The sequence below is a fragment of the Ambystoma mexicanum genome, chromosome 1p (assembly GCF_040938575.1).
Source record: "Ambystoma mexicanum isolate Mex_15411 chromosome 1p, UKY_AmexF1_1, whole genome shotgun sequence".
NCBI classification, from domain to species: domain Eukaryota; kingdom Metazoa; phylum Chordata; class Amphibia; order Caudata; family Ambystomatidae; genus Ambystoma; species Ambystoma mexicanum.
Genome location: NC_090921.1, coordinates 411581504 through 411600244, shown reverse-complemented (window position 1 = coordinate 411600244; position 18741 = coordinate 411581504). Strand labels below are relative to the sequence as shown.

The window sequence follows — 18741 nt, the reverse complement described above, 5'->3', positions numbered from 1 at the left end:
CGACAAGGGGAATTTCTGAATATATGGCTAGGATGACCAGGTTACAAAAGGTACATATCATGATAAACCTACACTTCATTGAAGGGGGCTCAGAGTCTGAATGTCCAAACATCGCTAACTCTCTGTTGACGCCAAGGTGATCTGGGGCGAGATGAGGCCCCCTTTGTAATTTGGTCCCACACTATACAATGGCTCAAGGCCTTTCAGAATACTATTAACATATGACCTTTTAACACGTGGCTGGCGGGTTTATATTTGAGTCACATGGGCTCGGAACATAGTTTTATCTTTATACAACTAAGCAATTTTACTACAGGAGAGAGATAGAGAATTTGTTGATGAATACCCAAGTAATAAAACATTTCTTTGACTCGAGATTCACTTATTCATAGACGTGCAGGTTGTGGCTAAAGATCTGTAAGAGTACCAGCTAGGAGCGACTAACTTCTGCATTATACCTATCTGGCATTATACATGAAGTTACATTCAGCCTTGTCAAGAATGAGGTAGCATTGTGCGAGCATGTACAGATCTATATTTCGTTAACAATTGTTGCAATTAGAATTATGAGTATTTCAGAATTATAGGTCGACATACATTATGCTTTCAACATAGCAGGTTAGCATAGGAACTTCCAGTTACACACGTATATGTATTTACATTGTTTACTCATAGGCCTTGTTAGCTTATCAGCAGGTTTGTATAATTTTACACAAGGCGAGAAAGCATGCTTATTTTTATCCATGTCAAAGGAAAAAATAGGTTCACTGGTTTAAGGGTCTTTTTCAACTGTTGACTTTTCCCTAGAATGCACGGGGATTATATTTTTATGGCCAGGGTCTTTGGGGTGCGGGGCAGGTTTATAGAGACAGATAGCCCCTGCTCTGGCCCTTGTTCTGGATTGTATCTGAGTCAGTGAAGGGAGTCAGAAGGCAAGTGATAGTGTGGATTTCGTTGCATTCTCGCAGCCAGCCTTCTCATGGGAAACAAGCAGTTGTGTAGATGGCAGAGGGGAGGAGGTGGGGGGAGAATCTTGCTTGCTGTGTGCGCTCAACGGGGAGGGCTGTAGGCTGGAATGAAACCTTAATAGCCATTTACTATTGCAAAATGTAGTCTGTGATTTTCAAAATGGAGTCTTAATCACCCCTGGTTTTGCTGTACAAGGGTGTGCGCAAGGGTATCGCAGCACCCACAGATATTCCCGTACGAAAGGGTTTACGGTTCCTAAAGGTGTTCCCGCACGAGTTCCCCGGGGTCGGGGCCCTGGACCCAAAGCATCTGTGGCTGGGCCTACCCAGGAAGCGTAGGAATAAGGAAGGGGGGGTCTCAAGTGCCCCCCTCCTTCCACTCACTAGTTATGTTTATCTCCATGTTATTCCGTACTCTGATTTTAGTATGCGTGTATAATAATATGATTCATCCAATTCGTTTTTCTGGTATGCCTTTAACAAGCATTTTCCACCAAAGACGGGCCCTGACCACCCTTTCAAAGGCACTGGAAAGGTTAGGGGTGGCGATATAAATAGGGGGAACATCAGAACGTTTTGATTGAGCATGTAGATGGGATATTATAATACTGTTTAACAAGGTCCTTAGTCCCTTATGGAATCCCACCTGAAATTGTGAAAGAATCGCCAATCTGGCCACCCAACTGTCCAGCTCTTTTAATAGGATGGCAGCAAAAATCTTACTAGGCATTGCTAATATTGCTATTGGATGATCATTTCTTGGTGCCAAGTGGTCTCCCTTTTTGAATATCGGAATAATGAAAGCTTCATGCCAATACAATTTTTATCAACGATTTCTAAAACAAATCATGTAATAGCTGAGCCCATAAATTTACATTGTATTTTAAAATGACTGGTGCGAGATTGTCGGGCCCAGGGCCCGGGAAGGTTTTATTTTTACTTAGAATACCTTTAATTTCATTAACAGAAAATAATTCTTCCCAATTATAATCCATCTCACTCCCACAGATACAATCAAGAGCTTGAACTGGTGGATGTTTTTATATGTCCGAATACATTATAACTCTGAAGAAGTTACCCAAACATCCTCTGATGTGGCATTTAATTGGACAGTGTTAAGCAATTTATCTGAATTTACAAATTCCCAAAATCTGCATGTGTTATTGGGACCCAGTGCTTTCATCATCTCTTGACTATCCACATGATCGACTTTCGCTTTCAGGCATTTCACATAATTTTTATAGGATTGTAGAATTCTTTTCTTTTTTAGCATAAAATCATCCTAGTTCCCCATGTCTGCTTTGCTAATTATCGCAAGAATCATCTCTTCTCTTTAGTTGCAAAAGCTATTTTCTGATTATATTTGTGCCTAGTACAAATATTTCACTTAAACTTTCCTTTACCGGAAATTAAAACTAATGCTTGTTCCATCTGTTCTGAATATCCCAATATGGAAAAATTCAAGCATATTCCCTTATCTAATGCATCATTTACAAGTACTCCAAAGTATTTGCACATTTTGTAATTAGCTTCATGCTCCATTTTACCAGTGTACCCCTTTTACATTGGGAACCTACGGCTAAAAATGGAACATGTGCTCTATACTGAATTACTTGTTTTGTGATGGACAAGGTAAATTCCACGACAGCATGATCACTATATCCCACAAATGAAATATTTTATTTATGACGAGTCACAATAGGACTTGATAGAAAAGAACAGTCAATCCAAGAAGCAGAGACCGCCATTCTCCAGGAGAAAATTCTTTCCACTGAGGTATACCCAGATGGAAACAACAACTGAAAGCCATAATGTTCCATAAACTGGATCCAGTGCACAGCATTACTGGTGGAGGACTTCAATTTATTCATTTTAAGTGGCGGAAGCTGTTTATGGTCTTCCACAAATTCTGCACATTTTTCAGTTGAAATCACCACTACTCAATGTGTTATTAAGGTGGCTGGTGCTAAGCCAGCTACAGAAAATCTGCTCAATGAGTTTTTGTAAAATATCAATTTGCAATTTTACTGGATTAAAATAAACATTCAGAATTAATATTTCATCTAAAAAAATCATCCTGCCCTGACAGGATTTTAAACTAACAGCTATCAATGAGTTATCATATACATCAACAAATGACACATGTATAATTTAACTTCAATTGCCACACCCCCAAACAGGTGCCAAAAAAGACCTATTTTAGCAGGGGCATAAAAGGATTTAAAGCCATCCATTTCAAAAGGATCGACTAGCATAATCTCCTGAAAGAGAATGATGTCCTTATTAAATTAATCACCATTATTAAAAAGATTCACAATGTTTATACATCCACAACAATTCCTGGAAGATACATTAGGATCCTGAGAACTAAAGACACTGGGCTTAGTTCATTAAGCCCAATTTATCTACCAAAGCTTTCATTAGCCAGGACCAGCCGTCTTGTTTGGAAATCTGAGCTGTTGATAATGCATCACCATTCTTGCGTGATCTTCAAGTGGCCAAGAATGGGTTCTTCTAGAAATGTCTTCAGAGAATGTGGATTCGAAAAAGAGCATAGGTCAATACCCATTGCCCTAAAATCATCCAGGTGATTTCATATAATACTTGCTCAATCTTTGAACAAAAGTGGGCGATCACATAATCTGAATCTTTATCGGGTAATCTACTCAGTCAAGGTCACCCCTGTGAATCAGACGCAGAGCTGGAATTGTAGAAAACAAATGCATAAAAACTGAGCAATTAAAGGCCACAACTTCATTCACAGTCCTTATATTTTCAAAGCCTATTATTCTGACATCCATCAAATCTTCTGTGAGTAACCCCTGTTGGTTTATGGTTGTAGGGTCAGAACTAATGGTTATAGGGTTAGAACGAATACTAGATGTATCCATAGTATTGGCCCCCTCCCTCATGCTATTCCCAGGCACATCAATAGAAGTGATTGGATTCTTGGCTGGTAGAGGCCGATCATTATGATTAGCAAACATGCATGGCGAAGCAGTATTTTTGGAGTTGGCCAAATTGTTAAATGTTAACGGTTGGAGGTGAGAGAGGGCCGTAGGGAGGTGGGAATTAAGAGTAGAACGAATTAGATCATTTGAGCACTATTATCAAATCCACCCCACTGAACTCACTGTCACATTCTCATAACTCAGAAAAAGGATCTTGGGCTGGAAGCGGCTTGGCTTTAGTAGGGAAAGATTTCAATATCACCGTGCATCAACGTGGTTGATTTTTTAGGTTTATTTTTCTTTGCTGTTTTCTCAGATGTGTTGACCGCAAAGCCTTCTGCAACCAGATAAGTATCAATTATCTGTAAGGTATCAGCTATTTCCTCAGTCTTATTTATTTATTTTGAATGTTTAAAGCGCTCACACAGGCGCTGTTACAGGATTTGTTTGTTTTTTAAGTTGCGTAATTTTTTTTTTGTCTTAATTGCGTATTTATAACACGCTTAAACACCCAGAGGTTTCTAACCGCGGACCCGGGATCAAACCTGTGTTGCTTCGTGTCGTCTTGCTTCCAAGGCGCGCACGTTACCGCTGAGCTATCCTCCCGGGACAATCAGCTCAGCTCGACTTAGCTCAGTGTATTGTATCACATATATTCAGTATTTATGGTACAGTAGATAAAGATCTTAACATTTTACGGGAGGAAGATATTGTTAGGCCATTTGGATTTCGGCAGATTTTTGATTTCTTCACCTGATTAATTCCAGATTTTTTTCAGGTATTTGTTTTCACTTCTCAGGAGAACTTATAATGGATTTGTCAGAATTTACTCCCAAGTATGAATCAAGCGCAAGCGAATTTCCGTTTCCAGAGGAGCCTCAATAGGAACAAATAGATCCGGTGAAGCACTCAATCTACTCAGTGAATGAGTCTGGTCATCAAACTGCTGTTGCAATGAAATATGAGTTCTAGCAACAACTGTATTACTCAGAGGGACATCATCCAAATGAAATACCGGGCCACTTGATGTGTCCGAATTAACTCTTTTACGAAACTTTGGCTCTATATTCATCTTATTTGTGTTAATTAGAAGGTGTCTGGCATTTATGTGTACAGTATGTTTTATGTTATCATAAAGTCTTAGGGCCTCATTACACGGAAGGCGGTAAGGGTTAACGGTCACCGGTAATGGTACCGGTGACCGTTAACCCTTACCGCCTTACTACGAGGTCCCTTTGCGGGTAGGTACTTTAACGCCTGCTGTTTAGCAGGCGTTAAAAACCAACCCGCAAAGGGACCAGGGTTCTAATTATGGTACCGCAATTTGCGGCACCGTAATTAGCGCCTTGCCATTCCCATAGAGCCCTATGGGGCAAAAATAGGAATGGGGAAGGGCAATGGGGGAAGGGGGAATTACGGCCCCGCCAACCTTGGAATAGGGCGGTAATTCCCCTTTCCACCAAGGCGGTGCCGGTATTTTACCGGCATGGACCAAGGTGCTAATAGCACCTTGGTCCTCCGCCTACCGTGTAATGAGGCCCTTAGTAATGATTGTAATACTAAGTGAAGGGCTGAAATAGAGGCTGGACCCAAAGTATCAAAAGAAATATTAAACGGTAAAATACCACCATTTAGATAGTCTGGTAGACTGTTGGGATGGCCCCCTAACTGATCCATCTGACGAGCAGTAAGGCTTTAGATGACATTCCTCTTATTAGAAGATGGAGAGTTATTAAATGCATCTTTAAAAGAAGTGTCAAGACCAAAACCTTCATACACTTGACACATCCTAAGAAACGATTCATCCAGAATGACTGAATCCCCCTGTCTTGGCACCCCTATGTTGTGCGGGGAATCAGAATGAACATCTGACCCTGTGTCAGGTGGAGCGGTTGTTGACGGGACCAATAACACACACGAAAATTCCATTGCTTGTCATTTGGGATCAAGGGGTCAGGCCTTGGATTCTAGCTTCCCCAAGAGCCAAATCTTGTTGGAAAGGTGGTAAGGAGACCATATCGGTCGGTGTGTCTATATGTACCATGACTTGGTCGCATTTCTCCTTAATTCATACATGGTTATAGAAAGCAATTACCAAGGAGACATGTAATGCTGCATGTACCTGCAGGCACAGAATCCACAGCACTTACTACAGGCAAGTGCCGAAGGGTGCAGAGAGCGACCCACACAGGCCTCCAGGGCTGCCCATTCCTCTTTTGGATAGTCATCAAAGATTGTTGCAATGCAACCTTGCGAGAAGACTGAAAGACTCCAATGACTCCAAAGGGGGAAGAACAACTAAAAAGCTTAGAGAAAGGAGTAAAGCACCCAGGTCCGAGAGAGCAGTCTCTGCTCCTATCTGCCAATTCCATAAGCTAGAGGAGCGGACCTAGCAACTTACACATACACCAGCATCAAGCCTCACTGAACAAAACGGTCAGCCGCTTCCAACACCAATCTCCATCAGCAGAAGCAGTTCAAGCTGCCCACAGTATCTGAAAGTGGGCCAATGCTTTTGATTTGGTTGATATGGTCAAAATTGATGAGCTGGGGCATTCCTGGCGCATTGTTGAATTTCATACATGCACTTCTCACAGACATCTGGATTAAAATTAAAATGAATTCTTCTAGTGTTAAGGTAAACAATTACAACACTAAATTGTCTGCAACAAGGAGTATTTTCTATTTTCTCTTTCTATCTCTTACTTGACCAAAGCATTAAAAGTACTGCATATTTTCCCAAGTAAGCTAGGAGGATTTTCAATCCATGCACTACTTTATGCTAATGACAACATCCTCATGGACCAAACAACGATTTCCATACAGTGTTCTTTGAACTCCTTTCAGTCATACTATATTGATAACTTTTTACAAATAAATTACTCCAAGATAAAGGTAATACATGTGACGAACCCCTAGATGTCATCCCTTCTCCCCTAGGGGGAGCCCCTTCCCATGAGGCCAAGAAGGTGAGGCCGCTAACCGATAGTCCCCCTGGGGTGGTACTCAGCAGGTGGATCTCATGGGGAGGGGACTAGGTATGACTGTCAGGGAAGAATGCGGTATCCCCAAAACGTGTCCTCATTTACCTCCTCCTATCCTGTACCAGCTTCTGTAATACCACATACTTCCATGTACTACTATAGGGTCGATAATTTGGTCTACCTAAAATGTTCTGGGACGAGAAAGAGTAGGGACTTCCTAGGTGAGTCAAATGCAGACACTGGAATGAAGAAGAGCACATGTAGCCCAATGGAGGATGTGAACATCAATACTGAGATGAGGAAGAGGCACAGAGCAATACAGAGTGCCCCACGGAACCAACATGATATGATAAGTAATTTATAACGCGCCTGTACACATGTGTTTCTAGGCCCAACGACGAGGGGGGGACAATGGGAGGACAAACCAACAATCTTATTATGCTATGTGTCATTTATATTGCGCAAGTGCAGGGAGGAGGGAGTGGAGAAGTGCGGGGGGAGGGGGAGGAAGTGCAGGTACCTCAATAAGTGCTGCCGGAGGGTGGCTCATAAGTGCAGAGAGAAAAGGGACTGTAGGGTTGCAGATACAGACCCTTAAATCCTGGGGGAGCCCGGAGGCAGTGCGAGGGCAACTGGACATGCAGGAGCCTGGGCCTGAGTTTTAGTTGGTGGCCAGGTGACCTGTGTGCGAGGCAGTCATGGACATCAGGAAGGGAGAGGAAGAGAGAAAGCGGAAGCGAAAAGAAAGGTCTTGAGTTTCTTCCAGAACCAGAGGTGGTTCTGCTCAACTTTGATGAGGCAGGGAGGCTGTTCCAGAGGGAGGTCCCAGCCGAGGAAAGAGATCTACCCCACACTCTCTGCTTGGAGAAGCATCTGACCCTCAGAGAGTTGGAGGTGGATGAGCAGAGGGCTCGAAAGGGAAGATGTTTAGGAAGAGAAAGTTGGAGGTAGTGTGGTCCTATGCCCCAGAAAGCCTTGTGGACGATGTAAAGGGCCTTGAACTTGATCCTTGCAGCCACAGGGAGCCAGTGGAGAGATTTCAGAGCTGGTGAGATACCATCCTTGGACTTGAGGCCAAGGACTGTCTCGCAGTACTGTTCTGGATAAGTTGTAAAGGTCGAAGAGTAGAGACAGGCATATTCAGAAAGAGGCTGTTGCAATAGTCCAGCCTAGAGAGGACTAGGGCTCTGGAGACAGTGAGCTTCTGCAGGAAAGTGAGAAAAGGCAGAATACCTCTGAGGAGTGTGACTTCTTAGAGACATCAGAGATGTGAGGAGAGAAGGAGAGGGTGGAGTCCGAGATACACCAAGATTCTTGGCCTCACAGGAAGGAGCAGGAAGCGGGCCCAGGGTGGGTGGCCAGAGAGAGAGAGGAAAGGAGGGAGCAGGTGTCCCGATGAGGAGGATCTCAGTCTTACTGGCATTAAGGCAGCGATTGGCGGCACACCATTCCTGAATTGCAGCGAGACAATCTGGTATGAGAGAAGGAGCAGTCTAGTTACTTTAAACAAGTTATTCGGCTGCTGGAAATAAAAAGGGAAAAGGACAATTCAACTTGTCGGTCCCTCCCCTGAGCGTAAGTGATTGCCTGCATCCAATGAAGCTGAGCCTGCAGCTGCTGTTCGGGACGTGGCGGGGAAAGTCACAGTGTCCTTACCTGCTCCTGAGAGGACTGAAGAGCCAAGGGTGGAAGCGGCCGAAGGTCCCGCATTGAAAAGCGCTGCGAGAAACTGTCAAGCAGGTAAACATAGCCCGGCTCCCAGGAAGTACTGAGAAGCCATGTATGGCAGCGTGCCAACAGGAAGCAACAATGAAGAACCGTCAGAAGACTCAGAGAAGCCTGGGGAGTGACTGGGAGCCCGCAGAGGTACTCGGTAGGGCACAAGAAAGCTTTGTAAGACGGTCTGGGAACTGAATCAGAGAGAACCAAAGGGCTATGGGGCTCAAGTCAAAAGGTCTGGGACCCAAGCAGAGAAACCAAACCAAAGGGGTCTGGGACCCGAGAAAGAAGCATAAAGGGGTCTGGGACCCAAGTCAAAGGGTCTGGGACCCAAATAAGAGAAGTAGAACCAAAGGGGTCTGGGACCCGAGAAAGAAGCATAAAGGGGTCTGGGACCCAAGTCAAAGGGTCTGGGACCCAAATAAGAGAAGTAGAACCAAAGGGGTCTGGGACCCGAGAAAGAATCGTAAAGGGGTCTGGGACCCGAACGAAGGTAGCCAAGTTAAAAGGATCTGGGACTCACACATAAGAGAAAGCTTTGAAGGGGTCTGGGACTCAAGACAGTCCCTGGCAGGAGAGCATACCAGGGCTGTCTATTGAACTGCCAGAAAAGGCCTGAGAAAGGCCTCAGGATGTGAGACATTCTTCCACTTTTGTTGAACGGCCAAGAAAGGCCTGAGAAAGAAGGGAGACATTCCCCCACTTTTGTGTTAATGAAAATTGTGATAAAATCCCAGGTAAGTGCGTCAGTCTATTTGCATTGTGAGAAACCTGGGAAAGGCAAGGGCAAGGGAGTCATACCGCTGGTATTGTGAACATTGCAAGAAGCCTGAGAAACGTCAAGGGGAGGGAGTCATTTGAGTTGGAACATTGCTTTATTTGTGAACTGAAACTTTTCAATCTAGAACTTTGTGTGGTGGCTTTTGAAGGGGCCACAACCTGGGGAATGGAGTAATTCCCTCAGAAAATAGTCCCTCCAGACTACTAGCATGGTAGTCCGTTTTGAAGAAGAAGAGAGCCATTTTTCCACATTAAAGAGACTCACCAACCTTTTATCTTTAGTTAAAGGTGTAAGGGAAGGTAATAGGTTTTGACAAAGGAGCTGGACCTTTGGTTTCAAACATTCTGACATATCCTTAGCATTAAGTTGAGGTAAGGAAACCCCTCTTAGAGTTACGGATAGTTAAGGTTATTCCTCCTTTATTTTCGCTGAATAAAAGTCTTGAGCAGCAATAAAGCCACCTGTGTGGCAATCTCCTCCTTTCACTCCCTTACATAAAGTTTTGCAAGCATTTAGCAATCAGTAAAACGTGTATTCATAAAATCTTATCAACGTCTTGCGGTGAGATTTAGTCAATCACAAAGTTGTAGGGAAAATGCATGTGAAAGTAAATAATGAAGCAAAGTTAACTGGATCAGTTTTATTATGATTTGTCTGGAAACATGCAAGCCTATGCAGGCTTTAAAACATGTTTATGAAAGCAACCTAAATTCTATGTGGAATAATGTGCAGGGATATTTTAATGTTGTGCAAAGTTGAAAAAAAACAAATTACAGCATCAGTTTCTTCAGGTTCGGAAATCAACTTTGATCATAGTGATTTGCTTTAACAGGTCTTACGCTGCTGTAATTCAGTGTTGGTATGCAGTAGATAGGGCTTCTGGCGGCACTCTGTGCTCTCTTATAAAAACAGAACTAGCCATTATACAAACTCATGAATTACCCTTTTTGTAATTGTTAGATCAAGCTGCAACCTTAAACTTTACATTGTTACAATTCGGAACAGGCACATTTTGCAGCAGATTTCCTATACTGGTGGATATCGAGAAAATAAGCCAGTATGCTGGAATTGGTTACTCTGGGTAGGATGTCAAGGTATTTAAAAGTGATTTACACCCCGGAAGTTGTTAGGGAAGTTTTCCTAAAGTATACTTGGAGTTAAGACTCTATAAAACTATCCCTTGGCATACAAGTCCCTAACTCTTACAGGTCTGTACTACCCCAAGGATTTGGTAGAATGGCAGAGCATCCAGGCTTATTTTTATGAGGAGGATGTGAGTTGCGGGTAAGTACACTGAACCCAGTCATTACAAAAGTCCAAAGAAACTCTTACACACTGAAAGTTATATAGATTTATTTTATATACACAAGGCAGGTAGGTAAATACCTTTTTAGACTAACCAATACACATAGGAATTATTCCAAATGATATGATAGGATCTGATAAGTCATTTATAACGCGTCTGTACACAAGTACAACAAGACAAGGAAGGGAACACAGAAGGAGGACAAAAACAACAATCTTACTTGGCTCTGTGTCATTCATATCGCGAAAGTGCTGGGTGCAGAGGGAGAAGTGCCAGGGGGGAGGAGAGTGTGCAAAGGAACTAGTAAGTGCTGCCATGGAGGTGGCTCATAATTGCAGAGAGTCAGGAGAATGTAGGGTTGCAGATACTTTTCAAAGGTTACTGCTTCAACTGTAGTTGCTCATGGTTCCAAATGTTACAGAGAATTACACTAATGACAGTTCACCCGTATTACTAGTAATGCTACACACTCGCATTGATTACAGATAAACGGTAATTGCATTAATTTAGTAAAGTCATATCAGACAAAGTGTGCAGGAAGGAAAAGTATTGCTATTCACACTTTAGCAATACTTTACGTTATCGTGACACTTTTCAAGGCTTCTAATGCTTTGTAAGTCCAATCCCTAACTATCCAAAAGTAAGTGTAGGAGTAGAACAAAAAGTCATATGTAGCAACAGGAAAGGCAAAGCTCCTTTTAGTTACTAAAATAAAAATGCTTAGCCAGATAACACAAGTTATAGGGACCCTGCAAAGGACACCCTAAAAGGACACAAGCTGTTAAGCCTGGGCCAGAGGTATGGGTGGCCACTCAAACACCTCGTAAGGCACTCAGGTCACACTGGAGCGACTCTTCGGAGTAGGGTAAGTTATACCTTTAGCACCACAGTACCTTGGGTTACAAGAAGTAAATGCAGCTGGATTCTTTCCTGTGCAGCAGCGACGGACCCGGTCTGTCGACGAAAGGAAGGAGTCTGAATGGGAGGTCACAGCAGCAGTCGCGAGAAAGGACCCTCAGCTTGGATTTCTTTGGTCTCTCATGTCGGACTGCGGTTTTGGCGCCTTTTTATCGGCTCCAACAAAGGACGGTTATCACCCCGTTCTTCCTCGGTTCTTAAGTCATGCACTCTGGTGAGGGGACTTGGATGAGTGGGATCGTGCCTCTGGAGGTTCAACTGGAGCTCACCAAATTTCTGGCCAGATTTGTCCATGCCAAGATGTTGCACTGCAAAAGAGTAGGAGGTCTCCTGGTATTCGCGGTTTGCAGCCCTGGATGCTCACAGCACCTCAGGAGATGGCTCGATTTGTAGTTCATCTTGGGCTGGTTGGTCACACCAGCCAAAGGGAAGAGGACCTCCTCTTCGGAGCTCCCCTGTCGATAAAAAACAGGATCAGGACAGCAGTGGTTGCTTCACGGTTACTGGAAGGGTCTGCAAGCATCTCTGGTACTCTTCTGTTCCAGTGGTCGACTTGCCTTCTACCTCAGGAACCTCACCTTATATTCGGATTTCTCATTCACTCCTCTACAAACTCTCTCAGCAGTTTACAGAAAAGGGTGGGTGGCTGTGCAATCAGGACAACCAGCCCCCCAGTGGGAACTAGTTCCATTCAGGCACTCGGGCAAACAAAGGACAGGACTATGTTAAACTTCTCCCCTGCTTCCTACCTGCGCAGACACACTGGAGACTAGGCGCGGAATCACCGAGGGGTTCCAGCCAAAGGCAAAACACATACACAGACTTCCCCCTCCCAGAATGGTAGAAGAAGGGCTAACAACCACACAGTAAATTCTGAAAAAAAAAGATGCCACCATGTTAGAGCATAGGTGACCCTGTTGTGCACAACCGAGACTGTGAATACAGTCTGTGGTAAAGAATAGCTCAAAACTTGGTAGAATAGGTCCACTGCCACCAGCCGTAACTTTAGGGTTGTCACTGTGACTATAAAGTCACAGCAGCAGAGAGGAGGGGGATATTAGGTATCCCCTTAGCACTCCACATAAGGTGGTGTGTGCTAATCTCTCATAAGAAAGTTTTAGGAAGGATACAAAGTATCCCTCTTTCCATAAGAACAGTAGTTCTTAGGGAAAAGCAAAGAATCTCAAAAGAGAACGCAAAGGGTTCCCAGAAACACTGTACATAGGGTGCTGTGTGCTGAAAAAGTGTAACCCCAAAGGGTTCCCAGCAACACTGCACATAGGGTGCTGTTTGCTGAAAAAGTGTAAGACAGATGCCTTAAAGAGATATGGAGGAAAGCAGACTCCATATAATAAAGTAAAACAGAAAGAACAGAGTTCCCAAAAAGTCAGAGTGCATAAGAATGAATGAGGGGGAAAAAGGCTCCCATCGGTCAGGACAGAAAGGAAAAGGACCAGAAGTCGAGCACATCGTGCTGGGGGTCTGACTAGGAGATGGGATTAAGCATGCAACTGATACATCTCCCTAAAAGAAGTACACATGTTTTATATGAGTTTTAAATGTTTTCTGTTATCCTTAAAAGTTTATCAAGGGAGTATGGTAAGAGATTCCCTATTCTAAAAGAATATATCCTTTGTGTAACTTGATACTCATGATATTATACATGTTTTATTTGTCTGTTCAAATGTATGTTATATTATAAAGTTATATCTACCCCAATATGGTTGCAATATGGAACTATTACAGTAACAGAAATATTACAGTTCTTATATTCTGCACTGGTGAATAATAAGATGTGTTACAATCCTTGTGAGTTATTACAGGAACTCAATTATGGAGGAAATGTCTCCCTGCAATTGATTTTATATGTATGAAATAATGTTGTATGAGTTTAAAAACTATGATCTGCGACCTGGCGGATAGATCATGGGCGACGCATTTGTCTTGGAAGAAAAACAACGCAGAACAACACAGGTTCAAATCCCAGTCCTGCGCTTAGAGACTCGTATCTGTTATTAAACACGTTGTGAAAGATTAAATTAATAAACAGAGTATCAAATAAACTGAAAAAATTGCAACAACTTTGTCATTCTCTACTATGACCGTTATGCTTAAACTTCCTCACCTATCCATTCATTCACCTTACCATAAATACATACAATAACTATGCCAATAAAAATGTTACTGCTGTAAATAAAACACAATGAAGATTACATTCATTTGCTCCTATTAATGGTTCTTACATTGCGGCACCACTGTCTTAACCATACATTTATTCACTATAATTTTTACATCCAAAGCAGAGGAGGTTCCAAGCCTACAATCAGAGCTTTCATATTACTCCTACGAATACGATCCGGAACCATACGCTGCAGACATTGACGACATCGTTGAAATTACAGGGGATCTGATTCCCACAGTCAACACGTTAGAAAGACAGAAGATAAAGGAAACAGTGACTACTGAAGAATGGTAAATTTCTGCACAGTGCTAAATATTCTCATGTTTGAAATAGACTAGTATGCTTGTTGTTCATACAAACAGTAATTTGTTTAACGGTTGCGTGACTTTAGAACAGTCTTCCTTCTTGAAAAGACATTGTATGCATTCATGCTGATGTGCCGTGAATAACTTCAGTGAATAATTGAATGTGGTTGTTTTCTAGTTTAACCTTTTAACCAAATCTGTCCTATTCAATATTAATGGACATGTGCTGAGATTGAGCAGAAAATGTCTACATCAGCTTCCCACACTAGTTCCTTTAAAAATAATGTAAATCTGGTCCCTGCCATAGCTAGTAATTACTGCCCCATTACTAATGTCCCTTTTTGCTTGAAGGTCCTGGGTAGTATTGCATACCTACAGCTGCAGGAGTTTGAGACACATAATTTACTTGGGGTCTGCCAATCTTGCTTCTGTGCCAATCAAGGGACATAGACTGCCTTGCTGGATCTCAAGTCTAACTTTGCGGGCATTATTGATAAATGTCACACTGCTCTTATGTTGCTGCTGGATCTCTCAGCCGCTTTCGATTTGGTGGATCACACCCTGCTGGCTAGAAGATTGGTTGAAATTTCTAGATGTTCGGGGAGTGATGTGGCTTGGATTGAGTCCTTTTTGGGGCCTACTCTGCGAGGGTTGCTGTGGGTGATTATCAAGCTTGCCCTGTTCAACTTACCTACGGGGTACCACAGGGCTCCTGTCTATCACCAACCCGTTTTAATTTTTATACCCAGCCTGTCTTTGACCCGCTGGACAGCATAGGTGTCAGCTAAACGAATTATGCGGATGACACACAGACGTACACCTCGATTCAGTCATGGATGGCGTTGATTTAGCTAGCACTGAATGACAACAAAATTGAAATCTTGATTGTAGGCTCTGGCCTCTGGTCCTGGGTTAAGAAAACTGGACTCTTGTTATAATCCCTGATAGCTGGATATCCTATTTCATTGGCCCCTCATGTCACCGCCTTTGGAGTTTTTTTCAACTCACAGCTATCGTTTACTAAGAACACTGCTCCTTTGCACTCTTCTTGTGCTTATAGCACCAGACTTCTGAGACAGATTTGTCCATATCCTTCTGAGGCGAATAGATCTCTCTCATGGCTTCTGCTCTCATCAACTCCAAGTTGCTGTATTTGTCTAACCTGAATAAACTTCAGACTGTCCATAATGGGGATGTATGGACTGTTTGTGGACTTGGCAGGCAGGATCATATCACTGCAGCTAGACGTTCCCTTCACTGGCTCTCTGTGAAGCATAGAATTAGGCACAACGCCCTCACTTTGAGACATAAATGCCTTTTCGGTAATGCTCCCTGATATCTGGCTGAACGTCTGAAGGCTGCGCCGCGTAGGAGAGTACTCTGCTCTTCCAGCCACGCTTAAAACTGCAAAAGTACGGGGGAGTCAGATTTGATACCTGGGAGCCTACCGCGTGGAATGAGCTTCCAGCCACACTGCAGGCTATTCCTTGTCTGAATTGACATAAAAGCGTGATTAAGACACATCTTTTCAACAAAGGAGTTGACTAGTGCTCTCAACCTGACATACGTCTACATTGTTCTTGTTTGTTTTTTTCTGTTGTATTCGTGCTCTTAGGTCTACAGGTGTGTGGCGCTATATAAGTATTAAAGTGAAGTAAATATTACTCCTCCTGCTGCTTCTGGTAATCCAGAGGTAACAAGCTACATGCCTACCACGCTGCAACATTTCAGATTGAGGCTGAATAATTTTGGCTTCTGAGTGGGACAATTCAGGGAACAATTTTCTCCAATGGGCGTTCCTCCAATTGGCAGTGTTTTGAACAAGCAATTTCAAATTTCCCTCTTTGTAATTCTAAACATTTAAATTTATTTCTGTCTTGTGTTGGACTAGCCAAAATCAATGTCAAAACTCTGAAATCAAACTTTAATCAGATATAACTGCTATCGATCACATCTTCACATGCTTTTAATGTTCTCTTTTGTCAGGCAAGGTATTCATTTTAAAATGTGACAAGCAACATTGAAGAAATTCCCAGTAATTAAGTAGCCTGGTCACCTTATTTAATGTTTTTCAGTACAAGTTCTGAACTCGCCTTTAGAGGCCAGCTCAAGATCCTGAACAAACCAGAATAGGATCATTACTCAAAAACCTCAGAAGGGAGAAAGACAAATAGCAGGTCAATCTATGAAAGATACCACCCTGAGAGAACTATAGTTTCAAATGCTTAACCTTTTGAGGGCCTGCCAAAGGCCTTGAAAGCCACACATTCAATGATTCTCAATTGAAATTATGACATACCGTCTTTATTCAAAATAGTACCACTTTTTATACAAGGCCATTGGTGGTGCTAGAAATGATTACAGTGTAAGAGTAAATGGGTTTACCAGCCTCACCTTGTTGAAATAAGCTCTACAACGCAGTCTGTGAAATTCACTGACCACCACCTCACATGTAACTGCGGTACAAATATCCAAGAGGACAACCGGTGACATTGCACCTGGTACCGCCATCCCTTTGGTAAAATGTGTGCAGACTCATTCTCTGATAGGTCTGCTTAAATTCATAGTTGGCTACTCCTAAAGCAAGTTAAGATCAAAAAGCTGTTACAAGGAGTATATATAGCTATGCAAAGGAGCGTGACATGATCAGCCTATCCACAAAATCTACAAGCGGTTTATTTTTAGAACATTGGCCACCTACGTCGGTGAAACCCAAATACCAATATGCCTTTCCTACTGCGGCAACTGTGAGACAGTACTTTATGTTCAAATGTAACCGCTGCAATACAATGGAAATCCTAGGCGCTAAATTGGGATGTGAGAGAAAGACAAGGTTTTGTAGATTATGTGGCATGTTAGAAATTGAAATTGCCAAACACTTAATATGCTTCTGTGAGAGTCTTGTACTTATTCATGAAAAGTACCTCTTACGCTATAAGAATTCCAGTCTAACTGAAGATGTTGAAACTATTTGGAAATGTCTGATGGAAGATAATGATATTTATTTGGTATATCACATGATGACATTTTATGAATTAGTTTTAACAATTTTAAAGGATCTATCAGAGGGAATTTTTGTATGAACATTTTTTAGAATTATGGATTGGTGATTCTGTGTTTTAAACTGTTTGTATATGTAAAGTCATTTGTGGCTATGAGCATATTATAAATAAATAAATAAATTCATATTGCATTGTAAGATAGAATCATTGGGAACGAAAGGGTAGCCCAATTTTGGCAAGGACTATGGGCAATACAATAAGATAAAAGCCATTATCCAAAGCTAATTCCCATCCGCTCCATCACCTCATATTCATCTTTCCGCACATCCTTAAAATATCACCTACTCCAATCTCCCACCTGTCTGTTCTCTACTATTTCCCTCAATTGCTCTATCCCACTCATGTTTTATTCTAATGATCTTGGCAAATTGTTCTGCATTTTGTTCTCGGTTATTTGACTCATGACTTGTATTAAATTACTTCTTATGTATTACCTGTTGTTTCATGTAAATCGCTTTGGCTTAAAGCGCTATATAAAATTCACTAAATACAAATAAGTGGAAAGCAACAAAGCACTGTACAACAACTGGACACAATGGCATACAATATTATAATTATTACAGTTAGAAGATTAAAGTGTTCAGGGTACAGTATAAAGGATATGTAGAGAAGGGATGTAAAGTCTACACGTAGGGGATGCATATTAGAAAAGGGAAATTAGTCACAGTCTTGTTGGAGGAAATTCTGCAGGATGTCAGCAATGTCCTGATAAACGTTATTTAAAGAGAGGCATCTTTAGCCCCTTTCTATATTTCAGGAGTGAGCAGTGTTTGGGCACAATCCCATTGTTGATGTTATTTTGGCTAACTTGTGGATTCCCTCGACTTTCTGCCGATTCTTTTGTTTTTGACTCCATTTTCCACCCCAGACAGATTTAATCTGATGCCTGTCTGAGAGAGTGGCTCTGTTTGTGTGCTTTCCCTTTGTAGTCATTATCACTCTTGAGGCAGGGATTCCCCTGAAATTACTTCTGCCTTGGTACTCCCTCTCCGTTAGTCATGTGGCTAGGCTGGCGGCGGCATTTTCTTTGTGTAACAGGTCTTCCACCTCGTAGAAACCATTTTACCCAGCTTGAATTCATATTTAACCCTTCCTCCATTAACTAAATGGAAGGGTCACATGTCTATCCCCTGCCCCTCTTTGTCTGTATGGGAAGGAGTTGCTATGTTTTGACACATATTGCCTGTATCTCAGGTCTGGGCACTGTAGTAAGCCTGAAACCAGTTCTAACAAGCACATACAGATGTCTGTCTGGGATAGTGTGGATTCCCTTCCTTTGTGTATGTGACACCTTCTTGAGTGCCTGGGTATGCTTGGAGCGATGGCCAGCTAATGGCTGAAATTCCCTCTATTTGAATGATACTTGGCATGGGATTGAATCAGTGGTCGAAGTGTACGAAAAGAAGCAGTGGAACTATGTTCCCTGCTGGCCTCCACCCATTCCCCGGAAACCCCATCACCACATCCCCTCCGACACACAATACACACCCCCAAACACTTGCACCTGCTGTTTAAGGGAACGTTCAGTGCAGTGCACTGAAAGTGCAAGTTTCAACTTCTTCCTA

General features: G+C 42.4%; 1 protein-coding gene across 2 annotated transcripts in view; it reads left to right on the top strand.

Moving 5' to 3' along the window:
• The window catches only part of CPAMD8 (C3 and PZP like alpha-2-macroglobulin domain containing 8), a 1947746-nt gene that overhangs the window by 1876631 nt on the left and 52374 nt on the right, over nucleotides 1–18741 (top strand). The window contains exon 42 of one of the 2 annotated variants that reach the window (XM_069649211.1): nucleotides 13931–14099. In XM_069649211.1, coding sequence (XP_069505312.1) covers nucleotides 13931–14099 — 169 coding nt within the window. Of the gene's footprint in view, nucleotides 1–13927; nucleotides 14100–18741 lie in introns of both variants that reach the window. The other variant, XM_069649210.1, reaches the window with a different exon arrangement.